This window comes from Anabrus simplex, chromosome 12, assembly GCF_040414725.1.
Source record: "Anabrus simplex isolate iqAnaSimp1 chromosome 12, ASM4041472v1, whole genome shotgun sequence".
Classification (NCBI taxonomy): Eukaryota; Metazoa; Arthropoda; class Insecta; order Orthoptera; family Tettigoniidae; genus Anabrus; species Anabrus simplex.
The window spans coordinates 13473473-13497369 of record NC_090276.1 but is presented as its reverse complement, the minus strand read 5'-3'; the positions used below and the strand labels follow the sequence as shown (position 1 = coordinate 13497369).

The 23897-nt window shown below is 38.9% G+C and overlaps 1 protein-coding gene across 2 annotated transcripts in view; it reads left to right on the top strand.

The window, feature by feature from the left end:
* The window catches only part of LOC136884504 (uncharacterized), a 77265-nt gene that overhangs the window by 5181 nt on the left and 48187 nt on the right, over positions 1-23897 (top strand). The window contains exons 2-3 of one of the 2 annotated variants that reach the window (XM_067156717.2): positions 300-363; positions 20870-20928. In XM_067156717.2, coding sequence (XP_067012818.2) covers positions 20890-20928 — 39 coding nt within the window. In that variant the 5' untranslated portion in view covers positions 300-363; positions 20870-20889. The remainder of the gene's footprint in view (positions 1-299; positions 364-20869; positions 20929-23897) is intronic. The other variant, XM_067156719.2, reaches the window with a different exon arrangement.

The following is a 23897-nucleotide window of genomic DNA, read 5'->3' as shown; positions in this document are numbered from 1 at the left end:
ATTTGCAGCCATGTAAAATCATTGTCCACCAGTGCAATAGACTGAGAACAGCAGAGTGAGAGAGATAGAAGGTCGTGCAGTGTCAGTGTTCCGATGTCGACAGGTGCCAATGAATTACTGTGAACATCACTTGTATTTCATAATTCAAATGTTGTGTAAAAACTGTGCATTTTGATTCAGAATTGAACTCCAAAGACTTCAGTCAGTAGACCTGCTGTAATTTGCAAAAGTGTTTTTAAGTGATTGGGAAGAATGCAGTTTTATTCTAATACACTATTCTCATGTCATTCTGCTTTCAGGCTGACTTTGCTGTACGGGAGTGAAAGCTGGGTGGATTCAGGATATCTTATCCTTAAGCTGGAGGTAACAGACTTGAAAATAGTGAGAATGATTACTGGTACTAACAGGTGGGCAGGAGACATTTGCAATAAGATACAAAGTTAGAAAGAAACTTACCAACTGAAGCCTGCATTTGAATTTCCTTTGGTGGTGGGGTCGTGCGAAGCAAACAAAGGTGCATAGGTTGCGTAGGAGACTGATGGCCTCATCTATGAATGGTTAAAGAAGTAAGGTGACGAAGGTTAAACTCAGTTTAACAATAGTTTCAGGCATGTAGATCTAGATTTGGCCACAGGTGATGGTGATTATTGTTTTAAGAGGCAGTACAACTAGGCAACATTCTTCTTCTTCTTTCCTAGCATTGTCTCGCATTGGTGCAGCATCCGCTTGTAAACATGCCATCCTCCTCTTCTTGCGATCAAGGGTGTCAGCTTCAGGGATGTCTACAAGACGCATGTCTTCCTTGATGCAGTCGAACCATTGCTTCTTGGGATGATCTCGGGATCGAGAACTTCCTGGGTTAAATTGGAGGACTTTATGGATCACTGAGTCTGCAGGGCTTCAGACGACATGAGCATACCAAATAAGTTGTGCTTCTCGCATCTTCTCGGGGATAGGTGCGACTCCCAATCGCCGTTGGACATCTTAATTTCTGTCTGGGTCTTGTTAGACACAGTGACCATCATAACATTTTCATCTCCATACCATGTAGAACCTGTTCATGCTTCTTAGTTGTACGCAACCATCCACAAATTGTTATCAGAGAGAAGAAAATTTGAATGGGTCTGACACTTCGAAAAGTGAAGGTATTGACCAAAGAAAAACAAGGGCCACAAAGGCGGTGAAAATGAAGAACTCTCTAGAATTCACAAACCTATTACTGTCGGGCTTGGAAAAGAACAAGAGTTGACCAAGCGTGGTTAGATATAATACACAAAATGAGGAGCCTGGCACAAGCAAGTGGAAGCAATGCCAGGACTCAACTAAGGGCCCTGTGGTCACCAACCCACACTCTCAAGTCAAGAGCCCCTGGGATGCCTTTTAGTCACCTCTTATGATGGAGGGATTACCTTGGGTGTTATTTTACCACCACCACCCACAGGGGGAGGGAGATGAGGCCACAGTGCTGGTGAAATGTTACAGTAAAGAAGCTGACAATTGCCATTTCACTTGTAGGTGCTCTTAAATGCTGTTATACTCCGCACTGCTGTACTTCTAAATTGATGTTTAGGCCAATTTTGGCTCTGTCTGGTGGTTATGCGGTGAAACATAGACATCCAACCAATCCCAAGCTGCCATTCATATTGACTTACATCGGCAGAGTGCGATCTCAAAACCTAGTTGTCAACTCTGATATGTACATTCACCACATGGTTAACCTATCTCGCTCAGCGTGTATGATATTCAATACAGTTTGCGATCTTTTGCATTTTTCTTCAATAATTAGTGCTTTTCATATTAGTCTTTATTTCTGTAGTATAATTACTTAGAAGTAGCTTGGTGGAAAGTGGTGCAGATACTGGTTGAACCGTGTACAGTATGCCATAGTTTACAGTTTAGCATAGCATGTATGTGTGTATGTTTAGTCCTCAGCCTGAAGGCTGGTTGGATCCTCAACAGATCTGCCATCAGCTGTCATAGATGGCCTAAGCATCACTGAAGAGGCGTACTAGGAAAATGAGGAGTGAGGTAGTTTCCCGTTGCTTTCCTCATCAGGCCAGAAGTTGCTATTACATGTCAGTCTGCCAAGCCCACTGAAATGCATGCACCAACTGACCCTATGAGCAACAGTTTCACACCATTCATAGCAGGGACTGGCTGCAAAAGGAATGGCATTACTAGCATCGCTCATACTTCAGTCACTTTCATATTGTCAAAGCCAAGTATAAGACAGACACAGATCAATGAAAGTAACAAAATTGCTCTAGCCTATACCAGAAGACATAGTGCACTGTAAACACTAGGTCCCACCAGCAAAGGGTTAGTATATTACAGGTTTAATAGTTCAGTGTCTAAAAATAGCTGTAGTTTTATTTACATCCATGTATTGGTTAGTGTACTGAGTTTGTGCATGTTTAGCATGTCTCAGTGTAGTTCAGGAAAGACATGTAGCAAGAAAGTGACTCTGAAATCAGTAGAGTGTTCCCTTTGCAGGCAATAACCTCCTTCCTGTGCCAGCCATTAGCGGTGAGTGATGTGTTATTTCCTCATTCTCTTCTGTTCTTAAATAATGTGTTCTCTTTTTAGTGTCGGAAGTTGTTAGTAAGTGTAGTTTTTGTGAATTTGTTTCCAGTCCTGATTCATTAGGTTTTATGAGTACGGTATTACATTTTACGACGGCTATTTACTGCCGTCATATTGCATCAGCTGTTCTTGCGGCAGTAGCACACTGGCAGCAGAGGTATGGTGATGCTCATATGTTTTACGAAATGTCAGTTCAGAAGTAAAGCAGTGCGGAGTATAGATATATTCATTAAGGTGCGAGGAACGAGTGAAGGTGTGAAAAAACTGCTGTACAATTACCTGACATATACAACATGGAGTAGTGTTATATGACTAGGAGAGCACATGACAATGTATACTGGGTGACTTGAGGGGGACGCCATTATACCTAACGTTATAGGGTGTTATTGAGACTGGGAATTAATTAATATCCAAAAGCTATGTCTGAATGTAAAATAGAGAACAACAGTATTTTCCTATGGAACCTACCTTAATGTAGTGGAGGGTATAGCATGTGCGAGACATTGCGGCGCTATCCTGGGGCCTTATGACCCCGGACCCCCTATGATTGACTGCAGTCCAATGTTTTTGTCACAGTGCAGTTAGGAGCACGTAGCTGTGAGCTTGCATCCGGGAAATAGTGGGTTCAAACTCCACTGTTGGCAGCCCTGAAGATGGTTTTCTGTGGTTTCCCATTTTCACACCAGGCAAATGCTGGAGCTGTACATTTAGACCATGGCCACTTCACTCCTACTCCTAGGCCTTCCTATCCCATTGTCACCATAAGACCTACCTGTGTCAGCGTAATGTAAAACAAATTGTCACTAGCTGGACCTAAACAATCCAGACCAATGGCTTTGTCACTCTCTGGCATATTTAATTTTTCATTTTTCTTTCAAGTTGTTTTACGTTGCACCAACACAGATAGGTCTTATGGCGACGATGAGGCAGGAAAGGGCTAGGAGACGGAAGGAAATGGCCATCGCCTTAATTAAGGTACAGCCCCAGCATCTGCCTGGTGTGAAAGTGGGAAACCACAGAAAACCATCTTCAGCGGGTTTGAACCCACTGTCTTGCGAATATAGTATACTGGCCGCATTTAAGGGACTGCAGCTATCGAGTTCAGTGCATATTTAATTAATTCAGACCGAGCGAGTTGGCCATGTGGTTAGGGTGTGAATCTTTGATAGTATACTGGCTGCATTTAATGGACTGCAGCTATCGAGTTCAGTGCACATTCAATTAATTCAGACCGAGCGAGTTGGCCGTGTGGTTAGGGTGTGCATCTATGAACTTGTATTGGGGAGATAGTTGCCATAAGACCTACCTTTGTCGGTGTGATGCAGAGTACATTGTAAAAAAAAAAAAAAAAAAAAAAAGTAAATGCAACCTGTTAAGGAAACAATGTAAAACACTGAACAACAATATTATCCTGTGACGCTTACTGTAATGTAGAGGAGAGTAGAGCACATGCTAGACTTCACAGCATTATTCTGGGGGGCTTATGCCCCCCCAGACGCCCTATGATTGACCCCAGTCCAATGGTTTTGTCACTAGCCGGACCTAACCAATCTACACTTTTTTATTCTCCAGCGCATTTAATTAATTCAGCTCTTTATCACTATCAGACATAGAATGCGATGCTGTCTCCCTATGGAATGCCTAGAGGCCTAACGATCGCTTTGCAGCCCTTTTGTTTGACCCAAGTCCAATGGTTTTGTCGCTCGCCAGACCTGACCAATCCAGACGAATGGTTTTGTCACTAGCTGCACCTAACAATGTAGATCAATTGTCTTGTCTATAGCTCCTAAGTTGGCAGCCTTGCGTACTGCACTGTCATGTTGCCTGCAAAAAATAAACAAACGGCAGTCATACCGCGCCTAGATACTTGTGCCAGGTTACTCACTACCATCTATCCTATCCGACCTTCCTTGGTCTTTTCCAAACCTGACAGTTCACAGATATGAAGTTTTGAAGCTTCCACCTAATCAATACTTTATTTGTGTATTATTATTTTACAGTACCGGTTTCAACCTTATGAAGGTCATCCTCAGCTGACTAACATAACATGTAATTAAAACAGCACTGATGCAATATGAATGTCATATAGTATAGGTAAAACGTTGTCAGTTTACAATATTCTTCGTCCTAACTTAAGCAATCGTCTACGTTAAATGATATAAGAATTAAAACTTAAACACTACTGTTATGTACATGGATGATAATGTTTAAAATACATTGTTCTTAGATTATAAACGTTCACTGTTCCACATTAAAACTTATAGCTAAATTGAATAAAACATTTTGAGCACAAGAAAGATTATGTACCTTTTACTTTTAATAACACCCACATATATCATATAACCAACATTTTCAAGAAACAAAATCTGAAAATAGTCTACAGAACTATACCGTATATAAAAATGCCAACATTTTACACAACACGAAATCTATCAACAACAACAATAAATGCAACCATTCAGGAGTGTATCGTATGAAGTGTAACAGCTGCGAGGCCAGGTATGTCGAGTGCACTGGAAGGAGACTTCGTCTCGTAACCAAAAATTGATGCCTGCCTGAAACTGCCAGTGGCTCCAAATAGCCTACGCAGTGGCCTCCACGGTATGCACTAGCCATGCCTCTTGGTGAGTGTGCTATTTGCCAACTGATGAGCCCAACTTAGCACACTGGGGTGAAACGCTGGCAACCAGGAATGAGTTAGCTGGAAAATTTATAATAATATTCAATAACGGACCATTTATATTGGTATTATAAATTTACTCATTCGGGACAAATATTTCAGGTTCTCTATGGGAATCAACATCTATATTATCTGATGGCCAGGCAGTCATCAATTTTTGCTTATGAGACAAAGTCTCTCATAGTGCATTGGCACTGCCGGTGGCTCCAAATAACCTATGCATTGGCCTCCACTGTATGCACTAGCCATGCGTCTTGGTGAGTGTGTTATTTGCCAGCTGATGAGCCCAACTTGGCACACTGGGGCGAAACACTGGCGACCAGGAATGAGTTAGCTGGAAAATTTATAATGTCCAATAACAGACCATTTATATTGGTCTTATAAATTTACTCATTCGGGACAAATATTTCAGGTTCCCAATGGGAATCAGCATCTGTATCATTAGTAGCATCATGCGGGGAAAACCATTGGTCGCCTTTACTTACAACTAGTACCACTATGTTAGGTACACAATAGGTTTGTGATTAGTAGCGGCAGAGAGAGGTTCACTGTGGGTTTCCAGTGCCTGTGATAAGTACCACTATATGAGAGACACTGTTGGTCTGCGTTGCCTGTGATTTGTACCCACTATGTGAGGAACACCACGGGATAGTATGAGTCCCTGTGATTAGTACACCTATGTGAGGTGCACCATGGGTTTGCATTGCCTACAAGTGGCGCCATCATGCGAGAAACACCATAGGTCTGCGTTTCATGTACGACATACAATACTTGTGAGTAGTACCATAATGTTTGGAACACGGTGAGTTTACGCTACCTTTGATTAGTATCACAGCTTGAGAAATACCATGGTTCTACTTTATTAGCGATAAGTTCCATTATGAGAAAATGTTGACCTAGATATTGAACCCCTTTAGATAACAAGCATCATTGATTCAGGACTGTGCTCCGGAAGCAGTCCCTTGGTCAGTAATATTGTTTCTGGGAAGGTGAGGCATTGCAGGCCAGATTCATTGATTGTTTTAAATTCATATTCATCCATTCATTCTTCATCATCACATTTTTTTCTGGTCAGTGGATGAATTTTGTACTTCTAAATTGTCATTGCATTTTGGCTCATTTCATACCATTAAGGGCTGATGACCTAGATGTTAGACCCTTTAAACAACAAGCATCGTCATCATGTAAGTTATTAGGAATGTTTTGCCATGAAATTGTTAGTCATTTAGCAACATGCTAAGTACAGAATGTATGGCGGCCTTCGCCTGCAATTATTGGAGTGATCATTTAAAGATTTTATCTTAAAAATAAATATATTTCTGTTGACTTTTCAAGAAAAGCAAGATTTTTTTTCTGTACTGCCAAGACGATTTGGAAGATTTTGGTACAAACCACACCTTTTAACTACCTCTGGTTTAAGAACTCGAATTTTGTGAAACATGCACGTTAGCTTTTTATATATATAGATTATTATTTCCAGAAAATTCATCTTTGTTTCTACTTATTTATTTTTACCAAGTGAGTTGGTTGCACTGTTAGGGCTCACTGTGAGCTTGCATTTGGGAGACTGTCGGCAGCCCGGAAGATTGTTTTCCATGGTTTACCTTTTTCTCATTAGACAAATGCTGGGACTGTACCTTAAGTAAGGCCACAGCCGCTGCCATCCCAGTCATAGCCCTTTCCCTTCTTTGCATCCACATCAGCTGTTGATATGTTAATGCAGTGTTGAACCACTAACAAAAAGGAAATCCCCTATCTATTGCTCCTAAATCTAAATTTAAAAAAAAGGCTTTAGTAGACAAGTTTCAAAACCTTTGTTCTGAGAATAGGACCCAGTCTTATTGGAATTCTACCGAGCGAGTTGGCCTTGCAGCCCTGAAGATGGCTTTCTGTGGTTTCCCGTTTTCACATCAGGCAAATTCTGGGGCTGTTCCTTAATTAAGGCCATGGCTGTTTCCTTTCCACTTCTAGGCCTTTCCTATCCCATCGTCGCCATAAAAATCTATCTGTGTTGGTGTGCCGTAAAACAAATTGTAAAAAAAAAAAAAAAAAAAAAAAAAAAAAAAAAATCTTTGAAGGCTATCATATAATTTAAAGTTAAAAATTTCATGATGTTCCATACTGAACTGTATCACAATTAAATTGAAATAACAAATAACGTAGTTCAACCTATTCAATACAAGTAAATAAGAAATGTGGTGTTACATTCCTATTTAATTATAAGTGGGAGCGGTACCGATTTCGACCCCAATCTGGGTCATCATCAGGTGAATAAAATGCAAAAACAATGCATAGGTAAATAAGAAATTAGAGAATGAGTCTTTAACAAAAACAGTTTAAGCATATTGTTTCAATCAAGCGACTCGTCTTTGACTTCTGCACAATTCTGGGACTTCATATTTACTAAATTGTATTGTGACTTCACGCCTGATAGTATATGCAGGCTGGCTCACTTAACCGTTCCCCGCTTTTCGTAAACATTTTTAGACAGTGCTGAACTTTGCGTGTGTTGTGCTGCTATTCAGAAGATTGTGCCTTAAGTGACTAACCTTCTACTTCTTCTAGATTTTACGATTTAAAATCGTGCAGTGCCTATCCCCATTATCTTATATTGCTTCTTTAACTGTTTTTGTTAAAGACTCAGTCTTTAATTTCATATTTACCTATGCATTGTTCTTGCATTTTATTCGGCTGATTATGACCCAGATTGGGGTCGAAACTGGTACCACTCCCACTTATAATTAAATAGGAATGTAACACCACATTTCTTATTTACCTGTATTGAATAGGTTGAACTACGTTATTGGCTATCATATCAATTCTATGAGTGCTGCTGCCTGTAACAGAGAGACCACGAATGTCCTCCAAGATAAAGCCAGAGTTCCTCAACGCTTGAACAATGGCAGATTGTATTTTATGATGCCTTGTATTTCGTAGAGCTTCACCATGAGAGTATTAAGCGAGAACGTGAGCTAGCATTTCTACCTCGAAGTGGCAGCGCCGACGTGGTCCTGCGTCGAATAGCTCGTACGACCGCTACGTTGCCTGTCATTTTCAAGGAATCATGCCATTCGCTACAAAATAATCTACAGATTGGCTGGAGGGTGTTGACAGAAAAGGTTAGCTCCCTTCCCTTTCTGTGTGGAGGTTACGCTAGTTATTAAATCCAACTTCTCTCAGCTTGGTTCTTATTTTCTGAGAATCTAAAAGACTGTCCTTTTTACTCAACACACCATCGTCTATCATTAGATGAAGCCTATTCAGACACTTAAGGCTTTCTTCTTTTGGTTCCCTTTTATTTGGTATGTAAGGATCTCGGGAATTAAATAGTATTCTAAGGGCATTAGTGGCGGTGAAGAACTGCCTCTCATCACGAACAGAATAGTCCCAGTCCTTTGAATTTCCTAGGATATAACATGCTGCCTGGCATACCAGCTGGAACTAGTAAGATTTCTTTCAATGTGTATCTGATCATTTTATCTGAATTTTCAAGGAAGTTTACATAATTTTGCTCGGAGGGAATTGTTTGGAACAGGTACAAATTGAGGTATTGGAAATACAGAATTTTTTATTAGTCTGCAAAAGATGTCAGGGTGGCAGAGATTCTAGCACGTTTCTTAGACCAGTCATTGAAGTTTGAGAGTTGAATGTGATAATACTCTCAATATTCACTCCCAAATATTTGCTTTAACTCCTGATATGCCTTTGTAGTTTAGTTTTTTTTAATGGATATAATACAAGACGATTTGTAGACAGTATGACATAAAAGGACTGATTTTTAATGTAAATACAGTCAAAAACTGTTATAACGACTCCAACGGTACTGCCAATTAATGGTCATTATAGGCGATAGTCGCAACACCGCCTGGTGGTCATGATCGTTAAGGCGTGAAGACTATAAATGGTCTGACACCATGGCTAGCTGATTTGAGTCCCGTTGATCAAAAAAATCCACCATCAGAATGTTGGCAGCAGGGTAGGAGAGGTGGTGGTATATCATTTATAGTCGCTAAGTTGCGTGCTAACAGCCTGGATTAAATTCCAAACCTCTCTTCGGTGCTCATATGGAGTGAAGGCGTATGCCACTGTTGATGGTGATTTGTCTGTTGTATGGAAACGTTAAGCCTTGAGCACACCCCTTGGTGCTATTCGACAGGAGTAGGCTATGTGCTCGCACCGGGTTTCTCCTTCTCTGTTCCTACTATCATATATCACGTCATTCATTTCAATTCATTAACTCCTCCGATGAGTTTGACGTCAGGTGGGCATCTGGTCGTAAAAACACGTTATGAAGATTCATCTCGCGTCATACCTCACCCTGTAGAGAAACGAGAGTAAGGTTGGACATACATAGGTGATAGACGCACAAACTGTTTTTTTTTTAATTCCTAAAAATGTCATATCTGTACGTTTTGGATTTATTTATTTAGTTCTTTATTTATTTGGGAAACCAAAACTGAAAGAAGACAAATTACAGAGTTCCGCAATGAAAAATATATTTACAATGGAGTAGCGCAATACAAAAAAAAGTGAAAGAACAATAAAAAAAAATCATTAAGGATAAAAGTAGCAGAAGAAAATTAAAAAAAAACTGACAAAATAATTTTAGACACACAACAATTAACAATAAAACATAAAGGCAAAAGAAAAAAATGAGGAAAGTTAAAGATTGAAAATAAAACGAAGAGAAGAACTTACAGTTTGGCACAGTAAGATAAATACACGTATGACACATGAGTAACGGTATAGTACAGTAAAAAATAAGGAAATATTACATATGTACAATAAAGGCACATGAGAAGAGAGAAAAGGAATATGAAGGAAATGAGCTAGGTTATGTTAAGGAAGTATCGATTAAATGAGGCATAGGAAGAAAAAGTGTCCAAGTTCCTCAGCTAAGGAGGATAGGAATGCAGATAAATAAAGTTCTTTGAACAAGAGAGAGCCAGGGTTGGATTTCTCCTGGTTTTGCAAGTTAGGACAGGGTTAATTAACAGATTAAAGTTAAAACATCAGTGAAATAAGTGCTGTGGAGTGGGACTGAGATGATTTTTTTCCTTTGCCTACGTCCAGAAAATAATATGTCAGCAGAAAGTAAAATAATAGTAGTATGTAAATTGATCAATATTGTCGCACACTGTTTTGGATAATAAAAATGATATGTTCTCTCTGTCCTTCCAAATTGTAGAAATTGCTGAGAGTGATACGCACAATTCCTTCACGATGGACATTTGTTTCGCCGTATTATGTGCGACTTTTCTTCGATATTAAACACTTCACCTTTCTTTTGCGACATCTTCACAGTGATTCTTGCCTTGGCTATTCCACAGAATGACTTATTTGTAATCTACACTCTGCTGAAAACAAGAGTTTAAAAATAAGCTTTACATTGTTGTCGACATTCCCCAAACACGTAACAAACCAAAGTAAAAATTTGGTCGTTATATGAACATTGAATTTTCACAACCGCATTGTAATGAAAATCAACTTTCAACCTATCAGGTCGTGTTACGTACATATATAGCTTATTGAAGAGATGTTGAGTACAGAACAAAAATGGCCAACTGTATACCAGTGGGATCCAAACCCACAACCTCCTGATTTCACATCAGTTGCTGTACCAATTGAGAAATGGTGACCTAGATCATATTTGTTCTGTTGGAAAGGATCTAAGCACTACTGCCATCACACTGTAGAGTGTGTGCAAGTCACCCATTGTGGGCCATGTCAGTGAATATTGATTTCAATTGGATGTTATAATCAATACATTTATCCAAGATTGTGATAAAAATACATCATTTTATATAATATGCGATAATAAGTACATAAGTTTATAGCACTTTTAATAATAAGGAAATAAAGAAAATAGAAATGTATGAAATTAAAACAAAACACCATGTTCGAGATGCGAAAACTTTAACTTACAGGTCTACCAAACAACAACTACAGGAGGACATGGAAGGTGGAAGGAACCGTACTAGGCCACGAGAATGTACTGCATTGTGGAGAAATAAAGGCACCACTCGGTTACCCTCGGACTTAAATACAGGGTTATTACAAACTATTTAAGCAATTCCAAAGCTCTACAATAACATTTTTATTTGACATATTGTCACAAGGTTTTGCACACATATAGAAAAACTCAAAAAGTTTTTTTGACATTTACAACTGTTCGATATGTGCCCCTTTAGAGATTATGCGGACATCAAGCCTGTAATCAAGTTCATCCCACACTCAGCGCAGCATGTCCCTATCAATGGATTTGAAAATATGGTTGATGCGAACTCTCAGTTCTGGCAGGCTTGTTGGGAGAGGAGGTGTAAACACTGAGTCTTTATGTAACCCCACGCAATTTGGCCATGACATAAAATGCTGATCATCAACTCCACCATGATCGATCCATCAGTTTGGCAATCTCCTGTTTAAGAATTGACAAACATCGCCATGGAAGTGGGATGGAGTACCAACAAAAGAAAAGGGGAAAACATGACCTCAGTACTCTTGATTCCATCACACAACAATGAGACTATATTAGAACCAGTGTTGTACTCCCAGAAGAGGAACTGCCTCTCAGCACCTTATGTCCTAAGTGTCATTACGTACCAATGGCTCCCAAGGCACCAAAGACACACACAAATGACATCCCCTCATATTTACAATATATACAAATATGGATGGACAGATATGACAAGACTACCAAATTTAGAAATCTTACTCAGCTCACAGGACCCCATAGTCGAGTGAACTGGGTAAATAAATTTAGAAGACACCAACCAGAAACAGATGAAAATAAATCCAGAGCAATTTAAATGAAGGAGTAATTTAAAAAATTAATGAAAGATCTTTTAACTAAATCGTAACATGTGCAAAATTTCACTACAAATTTTAATGATGAATTTAGAGTACCTGAAACACAAATCTTGATGATCTGCAAAGCAACAACAGATTTAACTGAAATTAATAGCTCATAATAATGATACCGAAATAAACATTTGGAGAAAACCTTCCCAGTAGATAATTTACAATAAACCATGGACACTATTCTCCACCTAGCCACCTAATACCCGCTCAAAGATTACAGAAGAATCTCATATCAGATGCACGCCAGATTTCGGATATGTCATGAGCACAAGTGCACATCTATAACCTGTCAAATTTGCCATAACGGCCTCAGCATTACGTGGTTTAAAGATATGGTGAACACGTGTCACCCTATGAGACTATGCCAGTCATCATAGAACCCTCCCTAGCAAGTATAGGAATAAACGGGTAAATAAGAATAAGCAAGAAGGAAACAATATAACTCGATCGAAAAGCTCAACAGATGATCTAGGAATATTTTCAAACAAATTAAGAGACCCCATAATCTCTTATCTGATTTAAGACGTTAGTAACTGGCTGGGAACTGCCCCAAGTAGTCCCCTACCTACTTGGAAATGAACCCAGGTACAGCAGAAGACCAAAACACCACACAGCACATGACCAGAAATTTAGATATACAATGAGTGAAAACACGACGAACAAATAATTTCAAAATAATCACACACAAAGAATAATGCCAAACAAAACACAGCAGGCAACAAGAAACGAAATTTGAAAATAATTTGCCAAAACACCAAATTTTTTAAACAGAATAAACACTCAAAAAAGATTGACAAAAAAATTACGAACATTAACCACAAAATTTGTTGCTGAAAATTTACGAAGACAGATATTTAAAAAAACTCATATAAGACTTCACGCTAAAACTTATTAACCCATACACAATGACCAGTACAATGATCAACACTACAATTTACAAAGTCCGAAGAAGAGCAAACAGAACACGACACGAGATAACTAGGAGTTATGATGGGCACATCTCGCAGTGGCTCAAGCATTCGCAGTCAACACAGATACATATTTCAGCTTTTCGAGAGATAAACGAGAAGTCAGACAAGGAAGTACAGCCCCTAACATAATTTAATGACGTAGTTCCAAGCAACAGATGATCACACATGCGTTACGATAGAAATACACGGATCGAAAAACCTAAAATGATCAAACACAAACCTGAAACTTATTAGAGAAGACTTACAGAACTCAAACACAGCACACAATGTGGTAGTATAACTTTTTTCAAAAAAACACGTGGTTATCTAAAGGCTTATCACCAACGAAACTTTTAATGAAAATTGACCACAAAACTGAGGAAGAAAAGGAAATTACGGACAGTGACTTACCGTTTCCTCCAACCGTTAATTACAGGGTGAAACACAGCAATACAGACTCCACATCAGAAAGAATAACACATTCAACTGCCTAATCCGGAAATAATAGGCAGCTCCCCCGGGATGAGAAAATCAACCTCGAGCAAACATCATGAAAAAAACTGCAAATAAACCGGAATTAGGAATGCACTCATAATAATTACAACCTATAAAAGAAACATGTCATCAATTAAACTTCTCTTGTAGTTACAGTGACGTGACAAACAGCTTGAAATGTAGTGAAAAAATATTACAAGATTAGAAGGATTTGAATAGAGTTTTAAAATTTAGCTGAGAATAATTGCTGTGGGCCTCTCTTTCTTCCACAACCCATGCTCTGCTAACAATGTAGCACTTTTGTGCATATGCATCATAATAATAAAAATAATAAGCAAATAATGAAAATAGAAATGTATGGAATTAAAACAAAATTAACACCATGTTTGAGATGCAAAAAACGACTACTACAGGAGGACGTGGAACGTGGAAGGAGCCCTACTACAGTAGGCCATGGGCCATAAACATGAACATCTTTAAAAAAATTTAGATAAAAATAAAATGTTAACGTGACTCAGAAAACCATAATTGGTGAATATGAAAATCTAGGGGGAATCTCCGATACGCAAAATTACAAATTACATTACCACGGAAAGTTACTGAAATAAAACAAAGGCCAAAACACCAAAATGAATAGCGCTTACCATGAGGTCACTGTCCACATGGTGGAACGAACCCGATGCATGTCCGCTTACTTAGTTGCTCAATAGCAATAGACGACAAGCAAGCTACGCTCTCATGGATGAGCCCAGAAACCGGAAATCATCCGATCACGAGTAGACCAATGAGGACACTGAATTTCCCCAGACCGTAGTATTCACCAATTAAAAACCTCGATATACTGACCAATCAGAATAAATCTCATTACACCAGCAAGGTTCTGGATGTTTCGATTGTGACACATAGAAATTTTCTTACTAAAAATTGACACGTGGCAGTACAAGCTGCCTCAAAAGTTTGTCCTTCAAGCATTAAAACACACGATTACACAGTACAACACACAGAATTTCTTCACAATTTCCATAATCAAAATCTTACACAGTTAATAGATTTTCAATTTTAAACTGTCCATATGTATTTGTTTTCTACAATAAATCCAAAATAATATTTTAAACAGCATGGTAAAGATTAAGTCCGATGTCCATCTTATACGCATAATTTCTTCAAGTTACATAAATAATTTATAGAGTTCACATTTCTAAAATTAAATAACACTGTCTTTGACATACAGAAAATAAAATGATTATAATAATATTTTTATATTGCACAAAACAAAATTCCAAAAGTTCTTCATTTAATCCTCGCCCAAAATGATAATTTTAAATACAGGGTCTTTATTTATGCTTGGCAAGGACTTTCTCGCTCGACCTTGGCCGCCAATGACAGGCCGCTACCGGCCGCTGGCGCACGCGGTTTCCGGCACTTCTGCAGTTGCTGAGAGCTGAGTTCCAAGGTAGTAGGGTGTTCAATGAAGCTACTGTGTACTATATGTCGTATTGTATAGTGTTTTATTGTGATTGTGTATAGTGCTGTAATGTATGTGAAATATTCGTTACGTGAACATGTATATCTGCACAATACTTACATTAAGTGCAGAAAATCATGCGCTATTCAAGACAAAAGTTTCGAGCGAAATTTCCAGGGAGATCCATTCCTATCAATCGGACAATAAAACAACTGGCCAAGAGATTCAAACGTACAGGTTCAGTAAACAATAAAAATAGACGTAAAGTTCGTTATCTCCTTACTGAAGCGTGTTTGATACGAGGATCATCTGTGGCCCCCTCATAGCCCAGATATAACGGCATGTGATTTTTATTTGTGGGGAATGTTATAAAATGTAGTTTATGGGAACAACTCTCATACAGTAGATGAACTTTAAGAGCTGCAATTGCATCCATCAGTGTTGAAGAACTTGGTAGAGTAACCGAAAACTTCGTTAGGTAGATGCCGATTATATTTGGGAGCGCATGGGGAACATTTTCAGCATAAACAGTAAAAATTGTGAGTAAAATGCATGATAATGATTTTGAGCACTGTATTCTGCTGTACATATGCATGCACGGTAGCCGGCAACTGAACCGTCACTGGCGGCCAAGTTCGAGCAAGAAAGTCCTTGCCAAGAAAAAAATAAAGACCCTGTATTACATTCAGTCAATTTTTCAAGGCAAAACAAAATAAACAGATTTTACCAAACCAAATGAAGATGATGGCTTTTGTCCTTTTCTGTTTAAACTTCTGTAACAGTTATAATCAGGGGCAGCTGTACCTTATGTGCTGAAGTGCTGCAGCACATTGCCTATTTGGAAATTAAATTACTTTAAATATATAATCCGCAATAATATACAGTGCACTGAATAAGACGTCAGCCAAAGAATAGGAAATTATTCAACTCCCCTCATAACTAGGTAGCTAGCTAGTCGTGTTCTCCACGCCGGGTGGCTGTGCTGGGCTGTGCGAATACAGCTCAGCGAGAATTTCTAAGCTTTTTGCCAGAAAGCAAGAACTCTGCCTTCTGCGCATGCGTGCCCAACTTTTCTGATAGGCTGTGGAAATAACAGCCAAGACCGGCAAGACATCACTTCACAGCGATTCTTCGTTCGACCACAGAGATTCATCACTTGTTACACTTGCATTACGACCGAAATGAGAACGTGGCACGTGGTACCCTCTTGACTCAGTGGTAGCATTTAAGAGGGGATCGCTTAGAGCAAACGAGAAAACAAAATACTGTAGAGCTTGTTCCCGTCAGGTCTTTTAATACCAAAGAGGATAGAATACTCCCAACTTACCTATTCCATAGCCATATTTGGAATCGAACTATAAAAATTGTAGGTACTTTTGATGTTGTCAAAATGAGGACATGATACTGTGAATTTATTTAATTAAAAATATCTAGTTTATAAATGTCACTATAAAAACATAACATGAAATTTTTGCATTTAGACGTTGCTGGTTTTATTTCAATGGTTTTGGTAACATTGGGAAGATCTGTTTTTGCGCGCTCACACCGAGATTTTGAGTTCGTGAATATTTTGCCATTGCAGGTGTTATTGTGTGTTTAATTATATAGTTTTATAGTTTTTTATGATGAATGTATGTATGTGTTGGGGTTGTTTGTGTGTTTGTTAGTGTGGAAATCTCAGTGGAGTGTCTCTTAAAAACTGCATACCGGTATGTTTCTAAATATTTTTATTTTTTGGAGTGGGGATTGGTTACAGCACACCACTGATTTTGTGCACCAGCTGCCACTGGTTATAATGAATACATTTACCCAAGAATGTGATAAAAATACATAGTTTTATATAATATGCCATTATAAGCAATGTTGTATGAAGTTATTTTTTAAGTACATTGTTTATATAGGATTTAGACGGGACCATTAGATTTTGATGTAGATGTTGATTCCCATAGGGAATCAGAAATAATTGTTCCGAATGAGTAAATTTATAATACCAATATAAATGGTCCGTTATTGGACATTATAAATTTTCCAGCTAACTCATTCCTGGTTGCCAGCGTTTCGCCCCCGTGTGCTAGGCTGGGCTCATCAGTTGGTACAATTTCACTGTGTTATCTCATCTTTTTACAATTCAACATCAACGAAACAAAAGTTTTGTAACTCCAAAATGCTGTACATCATACTGTTGTTTCTCGGGACCCGCTCGAGATAAGGGTGAGGTACGTGTGTTTATTACCAAGGTGCGTCAGGCGGCATCACAGCGAGTGATAACGGACCATTTATATTGGTATTACCATTAGATTTTGCCGTTGTATTCAATATGTAAGAAATGTTTTCGACTGTAGTTATATTGGAGAGATGAGAGATAGCTTGTTTGTAAGCTGTAAATTCTGCAATGCTTTGATTGAATTATCCTTTGTTTTACATGTACAGTGACACCTGCTCTGTGTCTGCAGAGTTATCCCTAAGTATTTAAATGTATTGATGTTCTTCAGTGGGGTGACATTTATCTTCAGCCAATTTCCTGTTGAGAATAGCATTTCAGATGCACATACATAGGCATTAGACTGAAAGTGATGCGCCACTCGCTGTGATGCCGCCTGACGCACCTTGGTAATAAACACACGTACCTCACCCTTATCTCGAGCGGGTCCCGAGAAACAACAGTATGATGTACAGCATTTTGGAGTTACAAAACTTTTGTTTCGTTGATGTTGAATTGTAAAAAGATGAGATAACACAGTGAAATTGTAATACTTGATTGCTGTTTTGTCCTTCTCATGAGTACACAGTAGGTACATGAAATGAAATCAACAACATCAAAATCCAATGAAAACAAGGTTATTGGGAAAAATTTATGGGGAACGTTATTGTAAAGCCCTTTTGTACTCCTTAAAGCCAATATGTAAGATGGATTTACTTACACCAGGCAGTGGTCGAGCTGAGAATAAATTGCGCTGGTATGCTATCATACACCACTGTTTAGATAATATGATTCAGATAGTTTTATTTTTAGGAGCATTGTTTCATTCTCCCTCTTTTCAACTACTTCTGTCACACAGGGAAATTATAGTTGCCCATAAACTGTTGAGGAACGTGTGTTTATCAGCAAGGTGTGAGTCACGCAGCATGCCCTCTACATCAGAGCGAGAGGCACATCACTTTCTATCTAATGCCTGCACGCTGTTGTTGTTGGAGTCATAGTGCATAGACTGGCTTGATGCAGCGCTTCACATGCCACCCTATCCTGTGCTAACCTTTTAATTTCTACGTAACTGCTGCATCCTAAATCTGCTCTATTCTGCTAGTTATATTCATACCTTGGTCTACCTCTACTGTCCTTCCCGCCTAGACTTTCTTCGAAAATCAACTGAACAAGCCCTGAGTGTCTTAAGATGTGTCCTATCATTCTATCTCTTCTTCTAGTCTAATTGAGGCAAATCAATCTCCTCTCACCAATTCGATTCAGTATCTCTTCATTCGTGACTTGAGCTATCCATCTCACCTTCAGCATTCTTCTCTAACACCACATTTCAAAAGCTTCTATTCTATTCACTTTCTTTCTGAACTAGTTATTGTCCATGTTTTGCTTCCATGCATTGCCACGTTCCAGACGAAAGTCTTCAAAAACGTCTTTCTAATTCCTATGTCAGTGTTTGAAGTGAGCAAATTTCTTTTCTTGAGGAAGGCCTTCCTTGCTTTTGCTAGTCTGCATTTTATATTCTGCAATCTTTAGTTATTTTACTATCAAGTAACAATATTCATCCACTTCTTTTAAGACTTCATTTCCTAATCTAATATTTCCTGCATCACCTGACTTCATTCGGCTGCACTCCATTACTTTTGTTTTGGATTTATTTGTTTGTTTGTTTGTTTATTTGTTTGTTTATTTATTTATTTATTTATTTATTTATTTATTTATTTAAGACTCCCATCTATACCATTCAGCAATTTCTCCAGATCTTCTGCAGTCTGAGATAAAATAACAATATCACATACGAAACCCTTTGCTCTCTCTGAAATTACTTGTCAGATTTGCAGAATAAGCACATCACCGACTTTATTGTCCGACTCGTTGGCTGAATGGTCAGCGTACTGGCCTTCGGTTCATAGGGTCCCGGGTTCGATTCCCAGCCGGGTTGGGGATTTTAACCTTCATTTGTTAATTCCAATGGCTTGGGGGCTGAGTGTTTGTGCTGTCCCCAACATCCCTGCAACTCACACACCACACATAACACTGTCCTCCACCACAATAACACGCAGTTACCTACACATGGCAGATGCCGTCCACCCTCATTGGAGGGTCTGCCTTCCATGGGCTGCACTCGGCTAGAAATAGCCACACAAAATTATCATACTGACCTTATTGCTAGATTCTTAGTTGTTCTATTGGGTGAAATTAGTATATTTGCATTTTAAAAAACAAAGTTGCTATCAGTTTCTCAGTAATTATACATGTGATTGAGACAAATTGGACAGTGTTTTATGAGCCTCTTAATAGAATTTAAGAATTTGAAATCTAGCTATTGGCTTTACATTGCACCGACCCAGATAGGTCTTATGGCAACGATGGGATAGGAAAGGCCTAGGAGTTGGAAGGAAGTGTCCGTGACCTTAATTAAGGTACAGCTCCAGCATTTGCCTGATGTGAAAATGGGAAACTACGGAAAACCACCTTCAGGGCTGCCAACGGTGGGATTCGAACCCACTATCTCCTGGATGTAAGCTCACAGCCACGCACCCCTAACCGCACGGCCAACTCGCCTGGTGAATTTGAAATCGGAATGCCTCTATCTTTAATGAATCAGAAGATATTTGAGGTGGACAACTCAGCCAAATTACCCTGTATATGTGAAGTCTTTGTCCCTTTCTCATCATCTGACAGCGACTTCATTCTTGAATGTTGATAAACTTAACCATGATAGGTTAATATGGTGGTTTGATCCATATTGACTAGTCTGAATGTATTACAGAACTATTCAAAATAGTTTTACTTGAATCCGCCTTGTCAATACACCTTTTAATGATAGAAAACTATTTATTTATTCATACATGTTTTGGGAAGTCATCCACTGATGAAGGGAATGAAGGTGTATTGACAAGGCGGATTGAAGTAAAACTATTTTACATAGTTCTGTAATACATTCATTCTTGAAGTCGAACCCAAGTATGTCAAATTCTATTCTGACTCCAGTATCTGGAGAACTACTTGTCTGGCCAGGTGATTCTGCCGTGATAATGGAGTATACCATACAGCCATTGACTCAACCCCAAGTGTTAGGCGGCGGAACATAACTTGACACCCTGAGAGGGCCAACAGCTTTGGACAGAGGAGGCCTTTTGAGGAAGAAATGCCTCTGAAACCCATCCAGTAGCATGTGTATCCCAGGTTAGGGGAATCCATTCTCCATGTTAGGAGCTGCCTTGTATATCCCATGGAGGGTTGGCATCAGCAAGGGCATATGGTCCTGAAACTTTGGCCCAGAACCAACCGCCAACTCAGCCAAAGGCTGGAAACTGTTCGAGATGATGATAATTCTTAGAGCTAGAGTATTTTGAACTTCTTGTGAACAGTTTTATCAAATGTTGATGAAAATCTTAACAGATTTTATAAGCAGGAAGTTGAGGGTAAGCCAAAAAATTGCACACTGGGGGGTTGCATGGCTTCATCTGAGAATTGCAGTTAAAAGGTTAAAATGACATTAGAAAAGGACCTTTTCCTTTAGTACCCTGCAACTTTCTCTCAAAAAAAATAAATAAAAAAGTCAATAATGCCTTGAATATTTTAAATTGCATTTTTGTGAAGTTGTTTACATTCTTTCTTAATTCTTTTTTAAGGACTGGGGGTGCTGCCAGCTATGGAACAGGACGATGATATTAAACAAGTCGCGCTACAGGTGAGTTGCAAAGTCCACTGTGTTTGTTTATATTCCTGTGTGTTCTTTTGTATCCTGTATTTAGTCATTTTGCCGAAAAGCATTTACAGACAGGGTGGTGTTCAGTCGTATTGAAAGCAAGCGAGTTGGCTGCACAGTTTGGGCTGTATGGCTGTGAGCTTGCATTTGGGTGATGATGAGTTCAAGTCCCAGTGTCAGCATCTCTGATGATGGTTTTCCATGGTTTCTCATTTTCACACCAAGAAAATGTGGGTGCGTGATCTGAACCCTTTTGATGCCAGGCTGTAATGTAGTGGTTGCGCTAAGAATGCCAAGACAATTTTAATGAAAATGCACACACTAAGGAAATATATTCTCCTGCTTAGGCCTACATTTTTTCTATTTCACACAGGGGAATAGAGAACATGTGAGTGTGCATGTAATTGCAATAGAGCTTAGTTTTCTTCATTTAAATGTGTAAAATTTTTTAATTTTTTGAAATAATTAAACAAAATTTGACCTAATTTTTACATTTATAATGTATTTTTATTGGGAACCTCCGTGGGTCAGACGGCAGCACGTCGGCCTCTCACCGCTTGATACCATGGTTCAAATCCCGGTCACTCCATGGTGGGATTTGTGCTGATGATGATGATGATGATGATAATGATGCTTGTTGTTTAAAGGGGCCTAACATCGAAGGTCATCGGCCCTGATTTGTGCTGGACAAAGCAGAGGCGGGACAGGTTTTTCTCCGGGTACTCCGGTTTTCCCTGTCATCATTCATTCCAGCAACAGTCTCCATTATCATTTCATAGCATTTATCAGTCATTACCAATCACTTTAGGAGTGGCGACCCCATTGTACTAATAGCCTTATATCTGCTTCATTCATTACATCCCTGACCCAGTCTAAGACTGGAAAACAGGTTGTAGGTTTTCATTTTCAATGTATTTGTATTATGGGTATGATAATGATACCTTTGTGAGAATATTAAGCTAATTTTGAATAAAAGCCTGATGTTTTGTGCAATTCTTGATAGTACTTTTTGTGAATTACGAATTTTTACAGAATTACGCACACGCAGGTTAAGTACACAATAACCTCTTCTTTACTTGGAACACTTGTCAGTTAATAAATTATTGTCTAATGAATCACTTAATATTAAAACATAGCATATTTTAATTATCTTTCCTATACTTATCCATCTTTTACGCTATTGGAGGTAATAAACAAACGGGATAACAAGCAAGTGACACGAAGTGGCAGAGTGCAGGGCTACCACATGTGAAACTTGCAATGCGTCAAAAGAAAGCTTTTATAAAAACTTCACTGATATCAATATTGCATGTTATCCATATTTTCATAGAGTAAAAGCTTCAACCTTTTCAGTGGTATTACTTATGCTGCCATCGTGCAGCAGGAATTGAAAATACAGGCGAAAGAAAAACGTGGCTGACAGATCGGCCCCCGGCATTTTTAACAGCAGCTTGCATGGCTGATAAATTGGCTGCCTGGCACTATAAGAGTTAATTAACCCACGATCGCTTCCTTCCCAGCTCTGTCGACTAAGTCAGTGCAACGTGAGACAATTGGAAAAGTATTACACTGAAGTGTTGTGCACAGTGGCATATACTGGTGACCTTATTGAACAGCAGACTGTGTTGAAAATTCTGCACTCTGTTGTGATGGTTGTTGTTTTTTTATTTATTTACACAAACTTCTATTATGTCCCTAGTCTGGGCAGCGCTACAACATCAAAAATTTCCTGAGGTGTGTGTGAAGATGATCAAAGATATGTACCTACATCCTTGTACTATGGTGAAAACCACTGCAGGTGTTTCAGGCAATTTTCATGTTGATGTCGATGTGCATGCACATCAGGGGTCGACACTATTCAACATTGTCATCAACTACCTGACGGAGCAGCTGATGACAAACCTCCCGTGGACCAAATTTTACGCAGATGATATTGTTTCGGTTGGTAAGTCATGTCAGGAGGTTGAGGTAGCCTTGGAACAAAAGCAAGTATTACTAGAGGCAAATGGATTAAGAATACGTCACAAGAAGAGAGAGTATAATTATGTTCTTCAACTTTTGCACAGCCAGGGCAGGCAGGCGCACACAACACTGGAGAACCACTGATGATGACTGACAAGTTCAAATATCTTGGATCAGTCATCACAACTGATGTAATATTGATGCAGTTGTCAAGCAATACCTCAGTGTTGGTTGGATGAAATGGCAGTCTCTTACTGGTGTTGTGTGTGATAAGCAGATGCCACTCAAATTAAAGGGCAAAGTGTAAAAAAAACACTGTTTGGCCTGCCCTCATGTACAGCTCCAAATGTTGGGCATGGCACAGTGATGCGGATGTTACATATGTCAGTGTTCTTTACTTGTAATAGCGCTGGTCACTCTGTATGATGAAGTGCGCAAAAAGCATGTGCGAGGATCTTTCAAAGTTCTGCCCATCAGCGACAAGATGGAGGAAGAACATCTCCACTGGTGTGGCTACGTCAGAAGAAGAGATGAACACCGTCTACTACAGAAAGCTCTTGCCATCGAAGAGAGGAAGAGAATGTCCTAAGGTAACATGGAAACAAGTTGCTGAGGCTGCCTCAAGGAAAATTGAAGTGCTGGTAGATCTGTTGCAAGAATGTCAGATACTCTCTCCAAGTTAAACGAGTCAACCCTGAGTGAGGTCGGAATGCCTGTTTTAAGGGTACATATATGGCCACTAAAGAATATGATTTACACCCACTTGCTTGCTTTAATAAATATAATAAAGGATAAATTAATATCAAAATTGTTTTCGACTTTCACTTTTGATAAAACCATATATAACATCATCAGTATATTAAAGAAACATCATATTAACATATCTTTCAGAACTAACAATAGAAATACGGACGTTCTACACAATTCCAACCTTATCAGTAGATCTAACCCTTTCTCAAAATCAGGTGTATTCAGATTTTGATGCAATG